The 27,061-nt window shown below is 39.8% G+C and overlaps 1 protein-coding gene across 2 annotated transcripts; it reads right to left on the bottom strand.

Moving 5' to 3' along the window:
• Nucleotides 1–26: 26 nt before the first annotated feature.
• On the bottom strand, nt 27–26,879 carry ASB7 (ankyrin repeat and SOCS box containing 7). Of its 2 annotated transcripts, none has more exons than XM_084213797.1 (6): nt 26,742–26,879; nt 25,952–26,046; nt 20,445–20,543; nt 17,061–17,321; nt 9,477–10,082; nt 27–322 (listed from the first exon to the last, which is right to left on the bottom strand). In XM_084213797.1, exons 4-6 carry the CDS (start codon nt 17,269–17,271, stop codon nt 183–185), a joined length of 957 nt encoding a protein of 318 aa, XP_084069923.1. In that variant the 5' UTR covers nt 17,272–17,321; nt 20,445–20,543; nt 25,952–26,046; nt 26,742–26,879; the 3' UTR covers nt 27–182. The 2 variants fall into 2 exon arrangements, with proteins under 2 accessions (XP_084069923.1, XP_084069924.1); XM_084213798.1 differs by having other exon boundaries at nt 173–322; nt 9,473–10,082.
• Nucleotides 26,880–27,061: the final 182 nt, after the last annotated feature.

The raw sequence follows: 27,061 nt of genomic DNA, 5'->3' as shown, positions 1-27,061 counted from the left end.
CAAGAAACCAAAAATTAAGACCTTCTAGCCTGTGGTATAAAAAACCCAAGGAAGTGTATACCTGCCTTCTGACTTCACAGAAAAATCAGAATTTGCATAGGATATACTTTGTGCAAGGCAACAAGCCTCTTCAGTATCTGGAATAGAACTAAACTTGCTCACAGTTCCTCTCTTCATGGGTATCAGATATCATCAAATTTGTGTTTTAAGTAGTCTTTCATGACCTTGGCAATGGGTAGTTCATCAAGCAGTTTGAGGTTTTGAAGGCCTATACACTGACGGATTTTAATTCGGCATAGATCTTGCAAGTTTCTGGGCTGTCCTGAAAAGACAAAAGGAACAGATAAAAATAAAATGATCACATTTTAAATGTATTTTAAGACATCATTTACTCTGCAAAATGACAGGGGTTTGCTGTTTCCTAAGAGGGAGAGGGAATGGGAAAATTACAAGAGAATCACAAGTTAATACCTTTTTAATGAACTCAATGAAATCAAGGGATGAATCCTAAAAACATTTTTATGTGCACATAATTTTACTGATGCCAGGGTAAAGTGATTTCACCCATGTGAGGATTCCCACCAGGTGGCAACATATGCTTATGCATTAGAGAACAGCAAAACTCCTCCATTTAACTTTTTGTGGATTTTTTTTCTATCCTTGGGGAAAAAACCCTCAGTCTTGCTTTTCTTTCAAACAATGAGACAGAAACTTCTAAGTTCAGCTGTAACAGGACGAGGAAGTTCCCTTAGAGAGTGAGGATTTATAAAAGTTATTCCAGGATAGCTGTGCCAGAGTTAAAGAATGGGGTTTTCTTTGCCTTCTAATGAAAAGATAAAGCCTTCGGGCTTTGGATGCAGCCAAACCCTCATCTAACAGAAAGGGATGAAAATGTGAATTAACCACTGTCCACAGAGGAAAAGCTTTACTGCTATCACACTGTCCTAGGCTGTCCTTTCTCCCAAATTTGCCCTAAACCAGGACAAATACAAACTTCAGCATGCCTGGCAAGGATTTTCCAAAAGAATCAATTCTCCTTCAAGCTCATTCTTACCAGGAAGCTGCTCTAAATCAAACACCTTGAGAAACAGTTGAGGTTTGGTCCCTCTATCCAAAATAATCTCAGAAAATTTAATCAAGTCTTGTATCTGAATGAACCCAGCAATGGATCCCAAGGAAGAAAGAAAGAGAAAAAGAGCAGAACAACAGACATTGAGAAATCCTGCCCCAATAAACCCTTCTAGCTTTCAGCACTGGTGCCTTTGGGCCTTCCTAGCCCAGAGATTGCACACAGATCTATGTCTTTAATAGCTGTGAATAGCTTGCCCTTTGTAAATCTGTCTAGTGTTTTTTGAACCCATTCATACTTTCAGTATCCAAAACATCCTGTGGCAACAAATTTCACAATATAATTAGGCGTTGGCTGGAAAACTGCAAAGTAATTTTATTTATTTTAGATCTGCTTCCTGATGGCTTTGTTGCATGCCTGCCATTCTTTGAGTTACAAGGAAAATAATGAATAATTGTTCCCACGCCAGTCATGGTTTTACATACCTTTATATAAACCTCCATCCTCCACTCATGCTTGGTACCTCTTCCCAAAGCTGAAAACTCCAGCTAACAACCCCCACCATGGGAACCACTCCAAACCTCTGAACAAACTGCCTGCTTTTGTGCTTTCTCCTCATTCTGCTACAGCTTTTTTGGAGTTATTCCAGTAACACATCAAAGCTGTGCTAATCAATATTTTGATCATCAACTTAACTGTGTAAGCCTCTTTTTCTTAATTTTTTTTTTTCCTCCAAGCCAAGACTTGGTTATGGGACCTGATGAATGTAAAATTGAATATACTCAGCACCCTGAACAATGTAGGTGCTTCTGTTGGTATCCATAGAAATGGGCTGACAGACAGGTAGGGATTTTTAGACACTGGGATTTATCTTAAGCACTAAAATTATCCAGGGCAAGCCAGCAGAAGTAATGCATGAAAATAGTCTCAGTCTGCTTTTAAAGAAATTAGGTTTGAAATTAAAAAAAGCATGAAAATTTTGAGTTTCCTTTATGTAAGTTGAAAACACTTTTATTATACTTATCACCACCTAAATGTCAATTTATTTTTAGTTAAATCCTTCATCCCTTACTTAGAACACAGACCAATGGTTACTTTATCCACCAGTGGTTTCTTCTTGGCAAATTTTTTCCCACCTGAAGGAAAGAATTTAGGCAACTCAGACAACAGCAGATTGTTCAAACTTCAGGGAAAGGAAAGTTATTTTGGTGAGAAACCAAGCAATCTTAATGGTGATAAAGAAACAGTTTGATGCTTTAAAACAGGGTTCAGAAAGCAAAAGTTCACTGCAAACAGCAGCATTAGAAATGATAAAGGACTAGAGGACTTTGTGTATTTTCTGTAGTAGAGTACACAATAAATCAGCTATGAGACACTGATTTCTGGTTTCAGAAATAAATGCCTTTTAATTAACATCCTACGTGGTTTTTGAGAACATAAAAGAACAGACAACTTAAAATACCCAGAAGAAATTGGTCATCAGTTAATTCAAAAAGACCTGATTATCAAATGTATGACATTTTCCCCTGATAAGCCTAAAAAATATTTCCTGGGAATGTGTTAACAATGGACATTTCCAGTGTTAAGCACCAGTTGCTACATCTAGTGGCTGCTGGTGTCTTAGGTCACGCCTTGCAAATTCCAGGGTTATTAATGCATTTGTGATTTATTAGAAACGGTGTCTGGAACACTTACTCATTCTTGGTTGCATCTGAATGAAAAAGAAAAAAAAAATAAAGGATTACGGACCGATGTCAGTGAACCTTAGTTTGGCAAATGAAAAATGTTATTAGTAACTTGGCAAAGTAAGACAAGTTAAATGATGAATAAAGTTCTATTTAAAAACGATTAGGAAGTTGCAACTTTGGTTATATCCTGCAGCACAAGTTTGGGAAGTTATTTAGGCAAATAAGCTGGAAAGGAAGAGAATTAAAAGAGAAAGAAACAAAAAAACCCCACAAACATGAAAGGTACGATTGGCCTAATTACCGCTATCATGCAAAACAGCCACATAAAACTACTGATCACCTTAAAAACATCCAGCACATCCCTGAAGGGCCACCTTGCTGCTCTTATTCTGGATTTGCTCATGTGTTCACCAAACCATTCCATACTGCAGTCAATTTATTTTGCAAACTTTAAAGCAGTAATCAAATAAATAAGAAGTAATAATTACAGGAAAAAGAAGCACAGTTCATCTTTTGCCTTCCAGAGCTTGTGCTCTGTGCTGGAAGGGAAAGCAGAAATCCTCACCAATGCAATTCTTGTGTACAGTGCCCCAAACCTGACAGAAAAGCTTCTTCCAGAGAGAAGAAATGTTAGGCATGACTTTAAAGGATCAAGAGGAATTGCTTTTTGATTTTTTCTAATCTAGATGCAGCAGACTTCAGTATGTATAAAATTTAAGCATTTTCCTAAATCAGTTCTTCAGCTGCTAACAAAGTTTCTGAGGTTTTCCCCACTTAAATTATTATTTTACCTGAAAAATGAAACGAGCCTTTTAAATTGTTATTAAAAGATCAGCCTTTGCTGGTAAAGCAAAGGAAAAAAACCCCATGTTTTAACAGCAACAAATTATTACAAATAATCTAAATTCCCACTCAAAACTCCATTCCTTTTCTTTTTGCAGTTTCAAGATTTTTCTGGTATGGTATCTGAGAGTTTGCTGTTGTATCACACAGGCAGACAAAACTTCCATTTAGGATTTTCTACCTGGCCAAAGAACTGTGTCACTGTAAAAACTGCTCTGCATTTATAATTGTGCCTTCCCTCTGCTGACAATGCTCCCCAAGAAATAAAACATTAACTCACCCAGTAAGTCTATATTTAAGGACTATTAAGGCATATTTGTGATACCTCTGACAACACTCTTTTTTGGGTACTTTAATCCAGTACTGTAAAGCTGGAAAAGAGGAATCCCTACCCATTTCCTCCACTGCAGATAAAGAGCAAAAAAATCCATGTAAAAATACAGTGCAACAATCATGAATTGACCTTTCTGTTACCCAAGAGAAAACTTGGGAATAACTGAAATTAATACATTGTAGGCTGCAAGAAGATCCCCTCTGATGTATTGTTCTAACTACTAAAAGAAAAGTACTTTTAAAGCAAACAATCAGTGCCATTGGTTTCAAGTGGATAGGCTGATTCTGAAGAAATTAAAGAATGAAAAATAACATCAGTGACATATTTCAGAAGCCGCCCACAATTTTCCCTACAATATTAATGCATCTCTCTAAAAAACCTTAGAGTGGTATTTCTCAAACTGAGCCTCTGCCCCTCCTGGGAATTCTGAAAGGCTGAAAACAGTAGCGAGAAACCATTTGGTAATTTCTTTTTAAGCTACAAAGGGAACTTAAAAATAAAAATCTTCTGAAACATTCTACAAAATACGTTGAAACCAGGCTGATGTATGCTGGCAACAGCTCAGCTCCTCTAGAATATCAGGAAAAGTATTTATTTCTGCAGCAAGCCCTTAAACCCATCCCTTCTTTCACAGCGGTGAGGGAATGCAGATACTGCCAGCAATTAAACTGAGTTCTGAATTTGTTGGCTTTTTTGAGGGGGGGAAATGAAAAAGATAATTGAAGTTATCAACTGGAAACTCACACCCAGCAGCCACGAAACACATTGGGGAGGATGCACAAAAATGGGATCACAGGGAAAGGCTGGGATCACCTAGGGAGTGACTGAGGCTGAGCCCAAGGGGAACTCGGCTGCTCAGTGCAGTAGGTCTACGGGTTAGGAAATGCACTGCTTGTACTCTGTGAAATACAACTGCAGAAGAATTGGAGATGATTGGAATAACTGCCAGCATTCAAAACGCCAGAAAAAGCGAATATCAAAAATCTATAGGTCTAAAATATTAATATCAGACAGGCATGGATGAGTGTAGAATTACAGAGTATGCATTGAGAGCGTGAACAAATTCCTCCAGCTCGACAGGACATGGAGAGCTTTTTAACTGGATATCATACAAGCTATTTTAAAAGTTCTAATTTAATTCTGTGTTCAGTATGTCTCTGCTAGAATGTCTGAGCCTGACATATGTTTTCATTGGTCTCTGAAAAATAATTCCCCACAATGAGTTTTAGATGTCTATTAAATTTCAGTCTATCTGGCACAGAAATTATGTACTATTTTGGACTGAAAATTCCTATATGAAAAAGCAGAATATCAGTAAGGCTCAATGTCATACTTAGCAGGTGTATTTGGCAATGAAACTAAGATTTGAATATGCTAGCAAAGGTATTTTTAAAAACAATTTTGTGACATCTCTGTAAATTCAGTTCCACTGAAATTGCTATGGAAATGCAGCTAAGAATTTCAACACCATAATGCTTATCTATTTTTAGGAGACAGTAAGTAAAGTGCTCTGAACATCAAGACAGGCTTAAGATGCATTGTTATGCTATTTTAAAATTATTTTTTCAGGGTAGAGCATAGGTGTACAAACGGGAGGAAAGCATGGCTGTACCTTAAGTGCCACATATAAAAATAGTCTTTAACTTTTTTTTTATGAAGGCCTCTTAAAAAAATTCCTTCAGAGTAAATAACTTATATGCCTACACAATATGATTCAACTACTTAATACAGGCAACTGTAGAGTAGAAAATGATAAAATAATCCCCTTATCCCAGTTCCCTGTGTAACTGGATGACAAAGCAGACCTCAATCATCACTGCGAGATTTCCAGCAGCACCCAAGGAAACAAGTAAAGCCTGAGATTCCAGTAAAGATCTGCTATGTTATTGCAAACATGAAAATACCATTTCCTTTGCAATTATCCATGAAATAAAATATGTAGAAATCGACTTAATTCACTATGACTCTTCCGTATTTATGAAAGTTAAAACTATGCAGAGAGAAACTTTTAAAAATCTTCTTCCAGTTAAAAAATAAAACTCTAGTGAAAAGTTATTTTGATTTAGCCAAGGGATAGAGACAAAGGATGTATAGGACTAAAGATTTCCTTAACAGAACTTCTGTCTCAGTTATTTTGTATATTTACAGTGCTATATAAATTTAAACACAAAATTACACTTTCTAGTCAAAGTCAAAGATCTGCCCTTTGAAAAATTAGAAAAGGAATACAGCTGAAACACTTGCAGGTAAATTCACTGGGTGACCTTTAGATGCTGTTCCAGAACTGAACTGGGTTCTTTGGTACCTGTTTCCACACCAGCCACATCTCACTGCTCTGGCCAGACCATTTCCTGAGCTCTGCCTCGACACAGACCAGCAGCTCCTCACAGCCTCTCCTGCTCCTGAGCTGAACACAAATTCAATTAAAGGGGGGCTATGGGGAGGGGGAAGTTTCCAGGCTTTTGTAAAATTCCCTTATTTAAAGATCCTAATTGAAATTTCTAATGTCTTGAAGTTTACTTAAGCCCTTATGTGTTTTTCTACCTCCCACATTCGTTTTATAAGTTTTCATTTTCTCAAATCCCATTCAATTTCAAAATAAATAATTTCATCCAGGGCTGTGATTGCACAGTAATTTTATAAATATATACACTACCAATAATAGTCTGTATGTATCTCTGTCTTTCTATATACCATATACATGCTTCTCTACTTTAATTTGCATTAGAGACCACGTCAAAATGGAAACATTTACACTGCTCCAAACCAACTCTTTATCAAATAATCTTAGGTACTATGGTGGCTGCCAATAAATGTTTTTTGAAATAGGAAAGTGTAATACAGATAAGGAGAAGGAAGGTGATTAATAAAATCATTGAACAGTTTTCATCCTCAGTATTTTTTTTTCCCCAAGGAGACTTTGCTTATTTTTGTATTGTAAAAAAGAGAGAGGGGAAAAAAAAACCACACAAGTCTGAACACCAAGTCAACAGAGACTCACGGTCAAAAACTCTTGTTGTTCCTAACTTCCAGCTTTGTGCTTAAATACTGAAAGACAACTATAGAATAACTTCCTCTTGGAATTATTCTAGGAGCAAAGGAATCTCTACCTGTAACCAGGAAGAATATCAGACCTTCAGGGTCAAACCCCAAAATCCAATATCTTCTTGCAGACTCTCAGGGCCAATACTGAGTATTTCTGAGAGCTTGGTTTCTTGCCTGTAATTCCCAACCGGGGACCTGGGCTAAAGGCTGCCATTATTACCGATTACAATACCTACCAAAACAAAAAGAAATTCACAAATGATGTTTTCTGAGAAACTGAAACTGTACAAATACGTTTTCCAACTATAAAAAAACCAGCTACTCACAGCTTACCTGTAGACTACTAAATAGTATCCCATTTATATGCAGCATGCAGCTGCTTTCACTTGAAGACACAGATCAGTTTGATAACTTTGATATTTAATATCTATTAATCTTTAGCCTTAAAAATGTTAATCTACTGTAAAAATATAAACTAATTCCTGTTTTACTATCAAATATACTCTTCAAAACTTCAGAAGCAGATATAAAACTTACAGCGATGGATTTCTATATAAATCACTTACTGTAAGATTCAAATAAACTGAAATGCCCGTTAAGCCCCACGAACAAGGCACTGTTGCCAACCTCAGAAGAGTTTCAGGAAGAATTCCAACAGAAGAATTGTCCAAAAATTTTGTAAATTTTTTTTTTTCTAGAAAATACATATTGCAGTAGACTCATAAACAAGATTCTTCCCCAAAGTACTACAGCATGAGATCTCAACAGTTCCCTGTACAATCAGACTTAACTGGGAACTCCACTACCAAAATGCCAGCTTGCTCTTTATCCATCTCATCTCTTATACAGCATCTTATTAAAGTAATTATTCATGAAAAGCAGGGAAGACAGTGTTTGGATATTTACAAAAAGGGCAGCAGAGTTTGTTTACAGTGGTTTGCAAACATATATTGATAATTATTTTGCTCAGAAGCAGAGAGCTGTTTTTGTCAGCACTGTTTTCCCAGCTCTCCCTCCAACAGCACAGAACTGGGACAGTTCCAACACTGTTACACTGGCCACAAATTAAAGCTACTTTTTTTTTTTCAGCAGAATTTACTTCTCACTTAACATTAAGCCCTTAAAGTAAGGAATCTGCAAGCTGAAAGTTACAGTACCTGTTTCCTTTGGTCTTTAGACACTGAGGAAACAGGGGAGCAGCCTAAGCTTTCATGCTTACTGATGCATCCTAAGACTGAAACACTGCAAGTCTGGATATTATATCATCTCCTAAAATCCCTGACACTGCAACTATATAGTGAGAGGCTTCCAAAAAGGAAACCAGAAAGAAATGTGTTTGAATGAGAAGGGGCAGGCAAATTAAACCAAAATTGCCTAATTGCTTGTATATCTTATTACCAACTTCCACCTTTCCAGAAATTCTCTTTCAATTTCAGATATGAACAAAATCAACACCACAAATCATTATAGAAAAAGAAAGGAAATTCCAAATGCTTATTTGTGTCAGCTACTGACAACAGATCTCAGCTGATTCACTTCCAGCCCACACTGACTTTCAGTTTCTTTACAGAGTATATAGGTTATTTAATTCTCATTAAAAAATTACCACATTCAAAAAAATAAAAGGAGCTGTAGGGGACAAAAAAGGTTATATGAAACACCCCATCCTTTGTAGGGCAGAGATCATTGTAGATGGATGAGAATTTACCAGGCCATCTTAACATATTTGAATTGGCAAACTCTGCCAAATGCTTATCAGCAATTCCTAAATGCTTTAGGAAATACTATAATTATGAAACATTAGTACAGCATTCCATATTGAGAGAGGAAAACTTTCAGTAGATCTAGTGCACCCCAAACTGGGAATCAAAAGCGATCTGGAAATTCGGAGCCCAGTACTTCTTCTAAATATCTGAAGTCACGATGAGTTAAAATCTCTCGTATTTCAAAGACATCAACAAAATCAAATCAAAGCTACACAGCACATGAAATCCCTTCAAGTTGCAGGAATGAACTGTGGCATTTTTTTTGTCTGGTTTAAGGGAGGGAAGGAGGGAATGTGGGAGAACACAAAGCAGCCAAAGCTCTCTTCAGCCCTAGTTGTAGCGCAGATGAAAAAGCCATCAACTGCCGAGGATTTGCATGGCAATAAAAAAGCAAAACAAAAGACACTAAAAAACCCCTAAACAAACAACAAAACCAAACTCAAAAATCTTACGTGCTAAGGCCAGAAATAAAATGAGATTTTACAGTTCACTCTTTTAAAATGAATGCTTCCCGTAGATATTTAAACAAAACTAATTTAAATTAAGCATAGCTCCTTTGACGAGTAAGAGTTTCCCAGTATCACAATCCCTTCACCTTCCCAGAAATTTTCTAGTGCACTTAAAAAGCATCAAGGGGCAGAGGGGAAGCTTTTTTTTTTCCTGGGGGCTAAATTCAAAGAAGGCTTTTAGAGGACATTGTGTCCTGTGATTAACTTCTCTTACATACATACTTGTCACTTCTTGTAAGAAATCCAGACAGGGTCGGCTACTTCCAGAAATACTTATTGAAACAGCCAGTGGGGTCTGTCCTTCATAGTTCCTTGTGTTAGTGTCTGCTCCATAATTATACAACATTTGTGCACAAAGCACATCATCTCTAAGAGCAGACAAGTGCAAGGGTGTCTGTCCATCTTCCAAGCGCCCCAAGTTTGTATCGGCCCCTCTCTGGAGGAACATTCGGCAGTACGAGTGATTGCTTTTGATCACAGCGTATCGCAACAGGAAACCGTTCTGAATGTCGATGTTGGCATTGTGGTCCAGGAGGATTTTCACACAGCTTGACCTCTCCCGGATAATGGCCAGCTGGAGTGGTGTAGTACCTTTATCACTGAGCGGATCAACCTCAGCCTTGAACTCCAGGAGGAGCCTGACAAAGGAGTCTCTGCCGTAGTGAGCAGCGACGTGCAGGGGAGTCCAGCCGTCGTTGCTCTTGGCGTTAATAATGTCACTCCTGTAGTCGGATTCCAGCATCAGGCGCGCGATCCTCGCCCGGCCGTGCATGGCTGCGTAATGCAGGGCAGTGAAGCCTCCAATTAAGTCCTTAACTGTGGGATCAGCTGAAGTTAAAATAAAATTTAAAAATAATTAGAAGGTGTTACGGTAATCCGGGGCTGGAAAAAAAAAAATTAAAAAAAAATAAATTCAAACAGTAATTGCTAGTATTTCCAGGCATAGCATGACAGGATTTTTTGTACTTCAAACTAATTCTTACTTTCCTGAACATGCTATTCTTAAGATAAAGTTAAAATTGTATTTAAGAACAAGTTAGAAAAATTTGGTTTTTTTTTTTTTGTTTCTCATACATATGTTTCCATTTGACAAATACTTTTCCACATCTTCCTAGCACTCTTAGGAATTAATTACTAATTACTCAAATCTTTCTGTCCATCCAGTTTTCCCCCAGCTCTACAATATTGCATTTCTTTCTCAATATTCAACTTTTTATTTTCCCTTGTGTTGCTTCTTGGTCTTAAAAAGAAGCATGTGTAGAAACATCTGCTGTCCCAAATTGCGGATGTTTTGTGGTCTGGCAGCATTGTATTGTTTTTAGGGTGTAATGCTGTATTAGGTAAAATGTTTCTCTGTGGTCTGCAGGATTTCCAAAGCATGTAGGATATATGTTATTTTAGATTATCTTGATAAAGTCTCTTTTCATAGATGATGAATCTGTTTAGAACCTGTTCTGAATTTATAGTTTCACAAGAATTCAAGAATGTAAAAACCCACTTCTGAAAGGAGTCAGATAAACTGTTAGTGCAGAGTACAGGTAATTACAGACTTATTTCCCCTTCACACAGCACAAACACTCAGACTGATTTATTAATTTAAAAATTAAAATAATCCAATCAATTTACCTAATTTCCTCAGGACACCCAAACTTGTTATACAAGTGACTAATTAATTACCCAAGGCAAGGTGCCATTTCTCAGCTAGAAAACAAGCCAGGCTGTGAGCTTTCTCCTTCCACCATCCACGGGTGCTGCTGTTGGACACTACAAGGTACAAACTACAGTGTGGAAGTCTGAACACTTTCCCAACCTCAGTTAGATGCCATCTGCACCAGAAGACCTGTTCTAAGTTCAAAACACAATATTAATTGCAGGCTACCCTTGACTGAACACACCTGAACACACAAAGGTGCAAACACAAAACAGGAATAAGCTTCCCAACCCACTGTGAGACAGATATTATACCAAAATGAAAAGACTGGAAGGAAGGAGTAGAGAATACAGCTGCAAAGATGATGCAGCAACTTAAAGGATATTTCTAAATGGAAAGAGAAGATGGAGAGGAAGGAAACAAACTAACTAACAAGAAAAAAAAACCAACATAAAAATGAATGCAGCCTGGCTACAGAGAGAAATAAGATGTGAGAACTGCCTCTAGTGCACAGAACAGGAAAAACATAGAAAAAGGGATACGTTAAGGAAAGTTTAGTTCTTTGCTAGTGACAGCTTTCCTAATCTCCCATGAAAAGCAAGAGTTTCAGTGCTCTGAAAAGTCACACTAACCTGAGCTGAAGGAATGAATGCAGCACCCACAGCTCAGCAGGAAAATGCAGCCAGTGACTGAATGGGTGTTCTTAACCTGCACTGTGATCATGTCCAAAATGCAGCAAAGAATCAGCACAACCCACACAAAGATAATATTTCAAAGTGCTGCTGCTCCCAGTTTCTCTTTCTTCACAATAGCTCAGACTATTCTACACTGAGTGGTGATAAAGAAAGTGGGTAACAGGCATGAGAACAAGCAGAGGGATGGTACAATCTGAGGGGCAGAACTGGGGACAAAGAGGGACATGATGGGAAGGAGATAGCAGACCCAACCATTTTTAAAAGAAATAATGTTTCAGTTGTACCTTTTCACTCCCACACTGCATAAGGCATGCAAGGCATCATTTCTCCCCCCAAATGAGGTGCAGGCCATTGCCAAAGCCTGTTTAATCAGTGCCATTCCCAAATTCAGGCAGATATGGCCCAACTTTTGTACGTGCACCTGTATGTACTTTTATACCGGTTGCTGTAACCCAAACAAAACAATTTCATTGCAACATAGGATGCCTTTTAGCTATAGTTTTAAGCACATTTCCACACCTTCCTTACTATCAGATATCATTGCTTTTGACCATTAAAGTGAACCAAAAAATTACTAAGTCACGTAGGAGAAGTTTCTTAAGAAGGATAGGAAAAAAAGCCTCTGAGTTGGGCAACCAAGCAACACAAACAGCCAACCTTTCCATAACAAACCCCTTAGAAAAACCTCATGAATATACACTGTAATTCCCATTAAGATTATGGATTTCTAGTGAGCCAACAGTCTGCCTCTGGATTAGAGAAACAATTTTAACAGGATCGAAAGGTCTGTTGCTATTCCATCAATGTCCTGCTGCCACCTCCTGGAAAACTTCCGAATTTCACACGAGCTTTTAGCAGAGGCTGGACCTGCATGAAGTTGCAAACGAATTCCATCCACACAGTCCCTGTCTTAGTAAAAGTCACACCCAAAGCTGATGCTGCCTAAAGAACTTGTGCTGCTGTGAGGCTTTTTTCTGATTTTTCTAAAATTTTCAGTATTGGTATCATGTTGTAAAGCAACTCTCTTCCCCTGGAACATGAGCAAGGTAAAAATGAACTGGGAATGACTCTCAGATAACCTTTTAGAATCTGCAGAGGGGTAAAAACTACCTGGCAGTTTTAGCTAGAAAAGGATCAAGCCAGCACGTGCCAGCAGTTCCCTATCTCATCTCCATCCTGACTGTTCTTTCATTCTAAGCTTCCCATTCATATGGGGAGAGCAGATTATAGAAGCATGAACAACTGCATTTGGTCACTTCCAATGTTCTTAAATATAAGGCAAAATATAATGGCAGAAACCTTGAAAAGCTTGTCAAGGGTACCAATTACTGCAATCAAGATCACTCCAGATAGAAAATCTGTAGCATTGAATGATACTGAGATTATTTTATTTCATGTGAAAGCTGGGCACATAAACTAGAAATAGTTATTTAAAGTCCACTGTTAATAAAAGTCTTTCTAATACTGCAATCTAGAGAACATATAGATTGATAAAAGACTCATATTTCAGAATTTCAATTTACAGCTCAGTGGGACAGTTTTCCTTTTTCCTTGACACCTTCCTTAGGTCACTCTATCACAGCAATTTGGGAAGCCAAGAAAGCAATGCTTAAGCAGTGCTTCTGGCTTCATTGAGTACTTCTATTATTTCAAGCTTATTTCCCTCAGCTCAGGCTTAATTCTGACCACAAGGTTTAGAAGCATGGCTACATGCAGCTTCTGGTTTGAATTTCCTAAGATAACATTGATACAGAAGATGTCCAGGAAAGCATTACTGTTCAGAGACAGAAATACTTTAGGAGCTTAGGGGGGTGAGCATTTGGCATTCTCTAGATCCTCCCAGATTCTGCTTGACCTTACTAAAATTTAGATACCTTGAAGCCAAGACTAAAAATAAATAAATATGGCTGCTTGGCTACTTTGTCTTACTGTTTCATTTCTAGGAGCTTTAGTGAATTATTTCTTCATTTTCATATGAATAACCAGAAAGTGCTTAGTTAATATTGAGAAGCTATCACCAAGGGACAGCTAACTGGACACTTTCAAGGTTTTAGCTTGTTGTAACATTAATAGCAGTAGCCGGAAATTAATAAAACATATTTCTTGTCCAGTGTTGGATTGTCTGTCTCTATATGTCATATTAAAAATTTACAAAGTACACTATAAGGAAAAAAGGCTTGTTTTACTAGATTACTAAAGATTACTAAAAACTACACTCTCTGTTTTGGTGTTGCTTTGTGACCCTGGACCATTTCTATGGGTGGGAAGAGATGGCTTCATATAATATTCACTTTAACAAAATGAGACAAATACACTAAGAAAGTCAAATTCACTATTTCTTATGAAAACTAAGGTTCTCCATGGTTATGATGAACTTTCTGCATTTCACCAGTTGCTAAATAATATTTGTTATTTGACTTATCCCCTCTGTATCTAGTTGGTATTTCTGCTGTTTTCATCCTTTAGTCTGGACTGTTTTTTCTGCATTTTCCCCATCTATCTGACTCTCCTTCCTCAGCAGATAATAAAAAGCTTCCTGCTGTTCCACCACCTCCACTCAAATCAGCCAATCTGCATGCACAACACTGTCCTCTGGCTCTTTTCTTTGCTGGTGAGCAATGATGGAAGAGAAAAAGCAAAAGCAGGAGGCGGACAGGTCATGACTCCCATAAAAATCTACTTTTTATTTCCAGGTCAGTGACCAGATTCCTTCCCAGCCTTTATTAGCCCAACTCACCCTCCATCCCACTAGCAGGCTATGCTGGGAGCCTTGCAGCATCTCAGATCTGAGGCACAGCACTCTACCCTCAGCAACAGCCCACTGTGGTTTTCCCACTCCTATTTTCCCCATGAAAATATTCCCAGCTCTGCTCAGCTCCATCACCCCTCCAGACAACCACAACCACCACCAGCCACCCCTTGCTTCCCATCTCAATTCCCTCTTTCCCGCAGAACTCCACAGGCTCCCTCTCACTGTCAATTTATTACCAATATATAGTTCAATACTCTCTATTTTACCATAAGATTCACAACAGAAAAGGACTTTTTCCTTCACCCAGGTATGTTTTTTTTTGTTCCACAGGGATTAAGCACCAGCAGCAAAACAATCCACTCCAGAGGGAGAAAAGCAGAGACCACGTGAGCAAAGGTAGACACAAACCTCTCCCTAATGAGGGTGGCATGATTAACTCAGCTTGTAAGAGTCAACTCACTTGCTGCTTAATAACTCATTTGTGACATTATTATGTGATAAATGCTCATTATTTTTGTGCCTCTGTTTTGAGGGAAAACGAGGCAAGGCAGCAGGCAGTGCCAATTTTGGGGAGCGAGGCTCAGCTGCAGGGAAGCTGCCATGGATGACTAAACCTCACACTATTTGTTACTCAACTTTCTCATCCTGGTGATTCAACTCCAAGCTGCCTCAGGACAAAGGTGTTTCATTACTGGCAGGTTTTCATGAGGCATCACATTCAGCTGCTACTTTGTATGGGAAAGAGTAACAACAAAATAAAAACAAACCACTGCATCAGCAGCTATGTATTATGAAAACCTATAAAATGAAAATACATAGGAATACAGAAGGGATTGGGGGTTTTTTATAATCCTTAAACTTACAGATAAAAAGTTAAAAGCAATGTATGTGACTTAAAGCCTTAAACTTTTGAAGGCTTGAGATTATCTGCATATATTACTTTTAAAAAGTGGAATTTAAAGTTATATATTGCATATGAATACATATATATTTTTTCCCCCTTTCAAGAAGACCATGAGGGTTTGCCCTTTCTATGTGGTTACAATCTGTAGTAGGTGCATCCACAGAGTCCAGTAGCTCAGGCTGTATCTCACCACTGCTCTTAAGGAACAAATCACTGATTGTACCATTACCACAGCCTGTCAATGCCACACCACTTTCAGGATGATCCATACAGCTGACAAACCCAGTGAGAGACACAAGGGGTCCACATGGCTCAGATACACAAAGCACCAGAAAGATCATTTCTGTTTCCTTGGGACTGAACACCTCATCATTCATCTGGTAAGAATGGTGCTAGAATTGAGCACTGATCAGAACGTGGAGAACATCTACTGATTTCCTCTCCAGCACCACTTTAAAAGATTAGGATGATCCCTTTCTAAAGCTTCAGGTGGCCTTGGAAGATGATAAAGCAATGAGAAATTCTGACTGTACTACTGAGGCATAATAATCATCACCCACATGAGTACCACTTAAATCAACAAAACTCAGTCAGCTCTTGAAATAAAGTTTCATCGTGGCTGGAGAGCTGTAAACTCATCTGGACTGGCAGACAGTGAAGTCCTTGCATAAAGAGGACTGTTTTCATAAAGTTTAGCAGATTCTGTTAAAGCCTATATTCAATTTAGTCTTTAATGCAACTGGTTAACTTGCTTTAGAATTCTGAAACAAGCTTCCCTAGGATTTAAATTCAGGGATCTGCCTTCCTCTAATAATACCCCCTAACAGAGAAGAGAACCCTGTAGTGAGTGCATTTCATTTTATAATGAGTCCTCATAATGCCCTATTTTCATAATGCTTATTCATTCCTTGAACAATTCCAAGGCAATGCTGGGGGAAATAGTTATTAAAATATAAAGCTAAGCTGTGATGTCATTCACAGAGTGTGCACCAGAAATAAACAGATATTAAAAACAAAAGACTAAAAAATAATTACAAAAGATAACCAGAAGTATTTTGCTATCTAACCAGAGTTGGAATGCCCTGCAGGGCAAACTGGGACAGAAAAGTGTCAGAGGATGTCTGGGTTGGCTATATGATGCTTTTATCCCAAATCATCTGTTCTGTTTATGCTGAATAATAAGTTTTGCACCTTTAGGACTTGCTCCAGAGAGTGAAGGGGGGAGAGAAGCACAGAGTTTGTTTGCAGACACTGCACTCACTCCTCCACATTACTACTCCTAAACTGTTGTTGTCTGCAGATAGACAGACAGCAAAACAGAACACTCCTTTATTTTAGTTAGTTTGAACTAGCTAAAGCAAAAAAGTTCCCTAAACTGTAGATTTTTTTCCTTTTCCTTTAAACCTATTTAACCCTACTCTAAACTAAACACCCAAAAAACCACCAACAACTCACAGCTATAGCCCACCAAGCCAGGCCTGAGCCACAACATTTCCAACGCCAAAAAAAACTAATAAAAGTCTAAGTAAGCCAAACTAAACCTAAAAAAGAGATTTTTCTGAGTTTATCATCTCTTTTAAAACAACGAGAAGTTTTAATATTTAATATTATTTAAGTGTTATTATTTAATAAACAATTTTTTTTCAATTTTCTAAAAAAAAAAGTTTTTGCCCAAACCAATTAAGAAAAGAACCAATTAAATCCACTTTTCTTAAAAAAACCCTTAAAAAGCTCTCTCCCAAAATTACCCTAAACCAAAACAAATACAGATGAGTATAAAGAATTTTCTCTGTGGGGAACTCACCTCCATGTTCCAGAAAAACACGGACACATCTCTCCTTGCCCCTTGCTGCAGAGAAGTGAAGCAAGGTCCAGCCGTTGGCATCCCGACCGTTGGGGGAATATCCCTGCTCCAGCATCTTGCGCACGGTGTGAACATCGCCGGCGGCCACGGCAGCCTGGATCTGCAACTCTTCCTGCAGCTCAGGGTTCCTCCTGCAGTGGTGGTGTAACATCCTAGCTGAGTCTGGCCTTTACGGGAGCCTCATGAGCTCACACGAGTCACCTTCAGTCAATGGGAAGCAGGAATAAATTAGGATTGGGATCAGAAATGGGTATGTAGGAAAGAAAGCATCGCATTCCATTAATCCTAAAACTTCTCTCTGTATGCTGGGAAAAGTGATGTTACACAGAGGATAAACCCCAAATGATCTCACTCTTATTAGCAAAATCATAGTACATGGTGACATCACTGAACTGCAAAAGAAAATGACGCTTGCACGTTATAAATAGGAAAATGTTTTCTTCAGAAGTGACAGCACCAAACAGGAGTTCACAATTAAAGCAACTGAGCAATGAGCAAAATGAAAAATCTCCAGAAGCCACCATTCATTTCAAAATCACACTGTGGTGAATATCACTACCTCCAGAGACATTGGTTAAATGGATTATCCAAACTATGGAATGGATGATCCAAACAGCTACAGGGAACATCAATGCATTGCTACAGTAACTGATCTATGAAACTCTTTTTCTAGAAATGCATCCCTTGTAAGCTTCAGTGAAAATATCTTGCCAATAGAATACTGTGACCTACTGCGTGTGAGTATTAGTAACACTAGTGTTCAAATTGAAAACTTTAATTATCTTTTTTCCTTTTTCACTCTTTTTTTTTTTAATTAGAGTCTACTGTTTGTATTCTGGCTTGAGTCACTTCTTAATTAGTACACAGAGGCTGCAAAGAACTTCTACGTTCCAAAAATCAAATACAAGGATAATATTTGATGAGACCTGAAAATACATTTAAGTGCAGTTACTACAGCCCTGTCAAACATGAGAACATATATCAGAATAATTCAATTTATAATTACCTTGATACAGTACATGAGAGCTGGGCCAAAAGGGTATCTAAAATAGCCACTGTAAAAGAGCCTAGAAACAAGAACACCTTGGGAAAGAGGGAAATACTGTGTACTCCATGCTCTGTTTGAAAAGTACCACCTGCAGTTCTACTTGGGGGCAAGAAAATGAACAGGTATTTAGGGATTGTTCCCCAGTACACAAAGTTAAGTGATTGCATTTTCACATACATTGTGTATTATATCCCATAGTCCTAAAATAGAAAGGAATATCAGAAGAAAGAATAAAAGCAGGGTATGAGAAAGGTAATGCTGAGCAACAGGAGCCTCAGAAAATATTCAAACGTGGATGGATATCAACACAGACCTAGAAGATTAAAAACAGGAATGCATTTAAACTCCTGCAAAGTTAATCAACATTAAAGTACAAAGAAAAGTTCCAATGATGAAAATTAATTTCAAGCAAAACTTGAAATTTACAGGAATTTTTTATTAGGATGTCAACACACATCATCACCTAAACCTTCTTTTAGGCATCAAAAAGACTTCCAGATCCTCGTGATCCACAGGTCATTCAAAAGAAATTGCAATCACCTCCCCACATCCCACTGGACACTTGTTTTCCTGTGATGCAGGTATACCCACAGACAAGAGAGAAGGGAAAGCATCAATCACTGCCAACTTTGCAGACAAAGGCACAGCGTGTATTTGCTCTTCTACAACCTCCTTGAGCCTATGGTATGGAAGTTATTTATCTGCTTTTTGGAGAGATATAAACTTATAATTAACAGGTGCTCCAGTGACCCCACTTACCCTGCAAATATGGAAATTACACACAGCAAATGCCTGTCTTTGACATTTATAAATGCTTCAGCTTACCATGTATGGCAACAATCACTACTTCAGCATAGGGTTATTAAAGAAGACTTTTTAGCTCCATATGTTATACATGGCTTAGAAACTGGATTTGTTTTGTTTTACAGTGTGAACTTCATTATCTGAGGCTGGGAGGAAAGGGGATTTACAAAGCAGCAACTGCCAACTCAATAGGTCAGCTTTTGCAGCATATTCCAAAAATCAAACTTGGTTAATCTGATGACAATGGAAGTATTTCTATTGACTCTAATAAGCTTTTGTTAAGCTCTTTTCTAAACTCCAATTAGCACTTCAGAACATGCTCACCTATAAGACAGCTAGCTTGACTTCACTCTGCATCACACCACTAACAGCACTGGTAATGAAATTCCAGCTGCAAGAGCAAGATCTTCTTTGGATTTGCAGGTGAAAACTGACAGAATCTGATGATGATGAGTCATGCAAAACCCTTAAAAAATTGTAATTCAGACCATGTCTCTTTTAGCCCTAGTTTCTGAATACCTACAAAAACAGGATATGAAAACTTTTTTTTCAAACTGAGAATACCTGATCAAAACTTAATATAATCAAACTTTATGATGCCTTTTTTACAGTCCTTTCTTGTAAAGGACCAATACTTGCAAGCCCTCAAGTGATCCTGAAGCTTAAGGTCAGGCTAGTTGCTCAAAATGCTACAAAAAGAGTTGGGATGACTAAAGAGATGAAATGGGATTTCTCATTTGAAGGGCCAGCAGTATTTCTTCCCCCTGCAACTCTCTGTGAAGACAGTTGGTTGAGGAAAAGCAGAGCTCTCTCTCTCACACTTCTCAGCTGGTGGGTATATTTGTAATGCAGCATTATAAAAAATTGGCATTGGCTCCATATGTTGCATGTGACTAGCAGAGCTTATTCAAATTAGCTGGTACTAAAGTACATAAGTACTAAAACATACAAAGCAGAAGACAAAGTCAGGCAGCTCCTTTTATCACTTGCACAGTTTCTGTAAATATCCACTCTTCCATCTCACCCCTATGGCAAGCAATGAAATTCAAATGACAAGAATACTTAACCATAACATTAAAGGTTTCAGGATAGTTTTAGGTACACACCAGCTTTGAAAACATTTTTGCTTCTGCTCAATAGATCATTTAAAACTTGTGTTTGCAAAGCCCCATTTAAGACATCAATCTTTGGAGAAGAGAAGGAGGACTACTGGAAGTAGCCCTTTGGCATTTAATATTTAATGTTTTGCAACTGTAATCAATCTCATTCAGAACTCAGCATGCATTTGGGTTGTTACATATTGGCTTTCTGCATGCAAGTAAAAAAAACAAAAGGAAGCACAGAGGGGAAAAATATACCTATATATTATTGGTTATAATGATTTTATAGTGCCATGAAAATGGAGGACAGCAACAGTTACTTAATTGATTTTGCAAGTACAACAGGATAAACTCAATGTGGTCCTGAATTACCTTGTAAGAGGTTGTTACTCTTTGATGGATGTCCCACTCTTCATTGTCTTCACTGTTCATAATCTTCTGTGCCCATGTGTGTCAAACAACCTGCTACCCCTTAAAAAAAATGGTATTTCTTGTTAGTTGTAAAGAATAAAAGCCAGAGGTTTACTTACTTCTACTTTGTTTGTGTGTGAGAATGCTACATTTTCATAGAGCTATGTCAGAAAAGACCCCAAGTGTGTTTTCTGTCATTATCAAAGAGTCCTCCAGAGGCTGGGGTGGGCAGAGTTTGCTTCTGCCACATGAGGAAAAGGCTACAGAAAATATTTTATGGAAGACGAGAGAAATGAGGGATGTGATCCCTCTCTGGAGTATACCTTGAAGAAATGGTCTACACCCTCCTCTAATAATTATGTGTATCTGCCCCTCCTGCATGGAACAAACATGGATACAAAGGTTACAGTAGGTATTTCTGCCTCACTGCTCAACACCTCCCTGTGGGAGTCAGATGCCAGGAAAAACATTCAGGATCCGTTTAGTCCTTCCCAAACTACTTCTGCGGGATTTTGATTTGTTTGTGGGGTTTTTTTATTATTGTTTTCATACAGGGTTTGGGTTGTTTTTTTTTCAAATCTCCATCCCATCTCTGTAAAGAGCAAAACCTGAGCCCACAGACTCAGAGGCACAGAGCTGTGTCCTTCAGCTGGATTTGCAGAGCCACCAGCCTGTCTCCTGTCCCTCATGTGACAGCTCAAGCTGACACACGCCGTGTTTCACAAACAGGTAAAGCCACCTCCACAAGAACAAGAACACCACCAGCTCAAAAATCTTCACTCTTTTTTTCATATAGAAAAACTACCCTTTTAGAATCAAGGTTCACCAAAAGCCAGTTACACCCCCTGTAGATCCCTCCTTCAGAGCAGCCCCTCCTTATCCCCCCTGCCACCTGCAGTTAATAGGATCAGTCCCAGACCACTCCTCCTGTACTCATCACTGTTATTTCACTAATTCTTTGTACACCTTTATCTGACCTTTCATTTCCTTTGGCTGCAAACTTTTAGTGAAAGGCCCCCTTATCTCATCTGAGCACTGCAATCATGTAATAAACAATAAAACCATTAAATACTTAATTGTACAGCTGATCACACAAACCCAACTGTGACTCGTTTCTTCTGCAAACGAGTTGCACCAGAGCAGTTCCATGAACTGTGCAGCTCTCTCTTGGATTAAGTTGAAATTTCTGCCACTTAATGCAACATAAAATCATCCTTTCGCAATGATAGCTCAAAGAGGAGGATGAAAAAAAGCCCTTTTTATCCCTCTTATGCACATTTTCCAAGAGCTTTGCTTCCCAAGATAAAACATACAAGGTCTTCAGATATGCTTACAGCCCTGCACAAAACTGCACTGCCATGACCTAATTTGATCACATTTCTAGCCTTGTTTTTTTGCATAGATGATCAGTCGTTCACCTTTTTTTTTTTAAATTTTTGCATGATTTTCACTTTAAAACCCACACATTTTTTATTAGCTGATGCAAATTAGAATTGCACTGACTTCACAGACTACAGACAAGGTAACAGATTGCTCCACTAAAAAAGTAACAAGCTTTTTCCCCCCAAAGGAAAATTAGCTGCATATGGCAAGAGTAAGATCTGCAACTTTAATAAAAATAAGTCATATTTAGTAAGAGTAAAGCTCCCTCACTCAATGACTTAACAAAGTTTGATTAAAACACTAATAATTATAGTAGAGGCAGCACTAAATAAAAATAATAATACAAACATCCTCATTATCTATTGATAATGTCTCATGTTGTCAAAGAGATCTTAGACTTTGCCACATCAATGTGTCACTTCTTTAAAGTCACTGCAAACATCATGTGGAAAATTAATTCCAACATATGTATATACTTACTTTAAAGAAAGTTAAAGGTTGGTACAAAAAGCAAGACCTCAAAATTCAGTATTTTGCTCATTCACATGGCCTGACAGAAAGACCTGATCCCTAAACTCTGAGATTACACACCCAAGAGCAGAAGAGGTTACTGATGTCAGCCTAACTCTGTACAACAAGGGAAGTGTACCATTACACATGACATTTAGTGTCTGGCATAGACCTCATCAGTGGAGGTCTGAGTTGCCTGTGGTTGAAGTATTCCGAGACATTTAAATCAAATAAACAACAGAAAAAAGGAAAGCCCTATGGAATAAAGATAATCACATCAGCCTTCATTATTCTCACAACTCACTTCTCCTACCCATTTCAAAGCCTGAACAAGCTAAATGTGTTCTCACTCACGTGGCATTTTAAAAATGGTCACTATATTTTTGACAAACTAAACACAACCATCATTTCAGCCGTCACTCACACTGCTATTCCAGGAGCTCTTCAGACAAGACAGTAGGGCAAACAATTGTGTTGCCATTTGCATTCTCACAACACAATTGTGAAGTTTGCAAGTAACATGTGAAATATCAAAATTTCACAGAGCCTTATAATCCCAAATATATTTTCTGCTGAAAGTTCCATGCTACAGCCCAGACACCAAGCAAGGTATCCCTGTGGCTGAGAGGAAAATCACCAAGCAACACATGCAAGCTGCTGGGCCTGAAAGCAATGAGTTAACAGTGCATGAATCCAAAACATCACAGGGGAACTGCTGCTTCAAAGGAAAGAAGCCTTCACTCCTCACAAGGTGTCATTAAAAGTTACACATTTCTCGTGAGAGCTCCTGTAAGGCCAGCTCATAGCTCAGACATATGAAATTTAAAATAACCAAAAGAGTTAATCTACAAGTGCCCCACCAACTTCAGGTGTTCCTAGAACTAGAGGTGGTGTTACACACTAATAAGTAGCTGTTGTGTTGTTACATTCTGCAGGTGGGTGAAACTGAAGCACAGAGGTGTCATTTTACTACAATTATACATCTCACTGAGGGGTCGTGAGGTCTGACTGTGGGCCTGATGGAGAATCAGAGACATCACCCAGCTCAAGCAAATTCAGCTCTGCAAACCTGATGGAAACTTCACCTTCAGCAAGCACAGCATCCACTCACCATGCTCAGCACCCCCACCCATGCACTGGCAACCTTAAGCACAAGCAGAGCCCCGAGAATAAAATCCTGCAATTCTTTCTGAAGGCAGGACCTCCATGCTGATGCTAAAGCAAGGCCTTCCAGCCTTTTCAGTAGAGAATGCTGCATCAGGTTCACACAGCCAGAACCTCCTCCCTCATGATGTGCACTGACAAACTGCAGGGAGCTTGTGCTCTGCAGCATGCTTGGAGATCCTCGTGTACCAAGCAAAAAATACCAATTCTCCAACTTCCAGTAGTGCTATCACTAAGTTTTAAACAGCTAAAGTCAGATGGAAGCTTAGCCTTATAAGTAATTAATTTGTAGCAAGTGTTAATTGCTAAGATTTATGTATTTTTACGTGATTTACTATGGTTAGAGCACCCAAACAACAACACTGCAAGCAATGACAGGAGCAGGAACCAATGGCAAGTTCCAACCACATTAAATGAGTCACTTCAGCCCTAATTCTCCCAGCACGGCTGATAAACCAACTGAGTGCTGCTTACAGAGCTTGTGTTGTCCAACAATTTCTAGAAGTACATTTGATATATATTTCTATTTAATACAGCCTGAAAGAATCTAAGTGGACAAAATTTGTTGGATGTCTTTAGTGGACAAAGCAAGATTTTCACTGTGATAATATCATTCTGTAAGCATTGCTGGAACAAAACAAAACCACCCCTCAGACAACACATTTCCTTTAAGGGTTGAGAATTCCCAATGAGGCAAAACAAACCCAAAATGAGCATATAGCCTAAAGACTAAAGCTTTCTCTAAAGGGCTGCTATAATTGCAATATGCTCTATTTCTTCCAGGGATCAAGAGCAGGACTTCAGCATATCAGTGATCTCTGTGCCCTGTTTCAACCATGTGCAAATTTCTGCCAGAAGTTAATTCCCTGATTCCTATGAACTCAATTCCAGTCTCTGCATCTGAATCAAACTTTGCTGCACTGGCATTTCACACTAGGAAGGAACTTCACAAATCAAATGAAAACTTAGGTCTCCTGTTGTGAATAAATCCCAAAGATCCCACGAATTGTTGGCACCGTGAGGTGTTCTGTCGGAGCAGCTACAGCCCTGATGCGAGAGGCACTGGGTGGGTTGGGAAAAGGGAATTATAATAAACTAAATTCAGATGAAACAGCTGTGCAATAACTGCACTGGTAAGTTTGTACTGATGCACATCTGCCTCACCTATTAGTAGGAAAATCCCTCCTGGAATCACACTGGGCATGTCCACATGTTCTGCCATTACTCCTGAGTTATCAAAATAACATGGAAAATTTCTTCCCTGCACTTCCAAAGTGTTCCCGAGGATTTGCTGCACTTGTGTTACAGAGGGATTTTCTATTTAATCTTCAACACAGAGCAGCCACTTTTTGTCTTAATCTAAAGACATCTGTATTGGAAAAATGATCCAGCCTTGACCAAGGCTGTTGGCAACAAACACTGCTGTTTCTCCTGCAGGCTAATGCTCAAAAACAACTGATTGCCAACAATGAACAACGTTTTGGTACAGTCAGTGACATCTCTGAAAACACAACACAGACCAGAGGGCACTCCAGGGAGGGCATCTTAGCCAAAAAACCAAGCTCACCTACATTTGAAACAGATTAAAATGGCTTCAAGACAGACCCTGCGTTAGAAGAAGGCGCAGAGTCTCCATCCTTTGGAGCACACTGACAGCAGGATGCAGAAAAAGTCTGACTGACATCATTCACCCCCCACTCTCTCTCCTAGGATCCATTTCTTCATCTCACCACGTAGAACACGCAATTCTCCCTACGAACAGCTCTCCCCCTGAAACAGAACCTCCCTCCTACCAGCAGCACTGGTTTTCATGACTCCTTTCATTTTTTCCTCTTAAGCACCCAACAGCATCATCTTCTTCTATGATCTCAGCCCAAAAAGTAAGTACTTGTAAGCAGACACCATCCAATTAAATTAATTTCAATTTTTGCAGCTCCGTTACAACACACACACAATAAAGTGACCCACACGGGAGTGAGGTATGACTAAAGTAACGTAATGCAATTACCACGACCTAGCCCAATAAAGATTTTAGAATTGAAACAGAAACAGAAGCAGTGCTGAACCCATAAATTTATGGAAAGACTTAAAGAAAAGATCCTTTTAACGACCTAGAGCAAAGTATTTTTAGATGACACCCCTGAGACGAAGACAAAACCCCCATTAAGTAGCAATTCATAATCAAAACAACATTTGCAGAATAATTTCGGAAAATTATAAAGTGTTACAAGAGGAACTGTACTTTAAATGGGATTCAGAGCTTTCAAACTTTAAAAGGTAAACAGCAAGTAGGCTTTAAAAGAACAAAGAAATCTAATGCTACCTATTCAAATCCTTAAAAGCACAAGAGGCCCCAATCCCAGCCAAACCATGTGTCTAAGATGACTCTGAGAGTCTAAATGAATCATCACCTTTCTGGGGGTTTTTTGAGTGCTGTTTTCTCTCTTCTGTGTTATTTTGTTCTTTGGAGTCACTATTTTTAATTCTTCTTTAAGGCAGCTTAAACCTAAAGAAAAAAAAATAAAAGTAGAACTGAGCCACACAATGACATAAAAGAGAGAAATGAAGAACAGAATTGGTCAATATAAAAGCAATAGCCGGGCAAAATAGGAAAAGCCTTCACAAATTTGGAAGGAAAAGGGTTATTCATCAAAATCGGGATCTCTCCTGGAAAAGGAGGACACTCTCCCAGGATACTGAGGAGTTGAAGGGATAATAACGGCAGGACCGCTGCCCTGTCAAGGCAGCTCCTCCAGGGAATGGAAGTAAAGATAAGTGCTAAAGAATGGGACAGGAAGTAACCCAGAAAGCTGAGCTGCTGGGAAACCAAACCTCTCCCTCGCAGGAGTTCACGCTCCAGGAGCCGTCAGCGGCGCACACACACACACACACACACAAAAAGCCGGCCAAGCCCCGGCGCACAGCCCCAAGGCCCGGCGGCCGCCAAGGCACCCGGGGCGCCGCCGGGGGCAGGGAACGGGGACCCCCCTCCGCGGGCAGCCCCGGGGGCGGCCCGGAGCCCGCCGGGGGAGCGGGCAGGGGCGGCGGGGGGCTGCGCACCCCTTCCCAGAGGGAGCGGCGGGTGCGCCCCTCACGGCCCCGCACCCGCCGGAGGGGCTGCCCGGTGTGGGCGAGGGGAGGCCATGGGGTCGCGCCCCCCCCTCCCCGCGCCGCGAGGGACCCCGGGGCAGCCGGGGTTACCTGCGTGACCCGCGTGCCGGAGCGGGGCGGGCCGGGGGCCCCGGGCGCGGCCGCCCCCCGCGCTGGCGGCGGCGGCGGGCGGGGGGTCGGGGGGGCCGAGCCGAGCGGGGACACTTCGCTCCGGGCCGCCCCCCTCGGCTCGCGGCGGGGTCGGCGGGCGGGGACTGACCCGCGCCGCGGCCAATCCGCGCCCGCCGCGCCGGCCCCGCCCCCGCCCGCGCGCCGCCGCCGCGCCGCCATTGGCCGCCGGGCTGACGGCGGGCCCGCCCCCGCCCGCGCGCCGCCGCCGCATCCCATTGGCCGCCGGCCTGACGGCGGCC

This window comes from Fringilla coelebs, assembly GCF_963513975.1.
Source record: "Fringilla coelebs genome assembly, chromosome: 12".
NCBI lineage: Eukaryota > Metazoa > Chordata > Aves > Passeriformes > Fringillidae > Fringilla > Fringilla coelebs.
The sequence above is the reverse complement of the archived record's forward strand: the minus strand, read 5'-3'. Positions and strand labels throughout refer to the sequence as shown.

Excerpts from the sequence above, each read along its gene's own strand:
- ASB7 (XM_084213797.1), bottom strand. The coding sequence starts at position 17,271 with ATGTTACACCACCACTGCAGGAGGAACCCTGAGCTGCAGGAAGAGTTG. Across the intron at positions 10,083-17,060 it reads TGTTTTTCTGGAACATGGAG|CTGATCCCACAGTTAAGGAC; the intron begins GTGAGTTCCCCA and ends TTTTAACTTCAG. Across the intron at positions 323-9,476 it reads TTTCTTACAAGAAGTGACAA|GACAGCCCAGAAACTTGCAA; the intron begins GTATGTATGTAA and ends TTGTCTTTTCAG.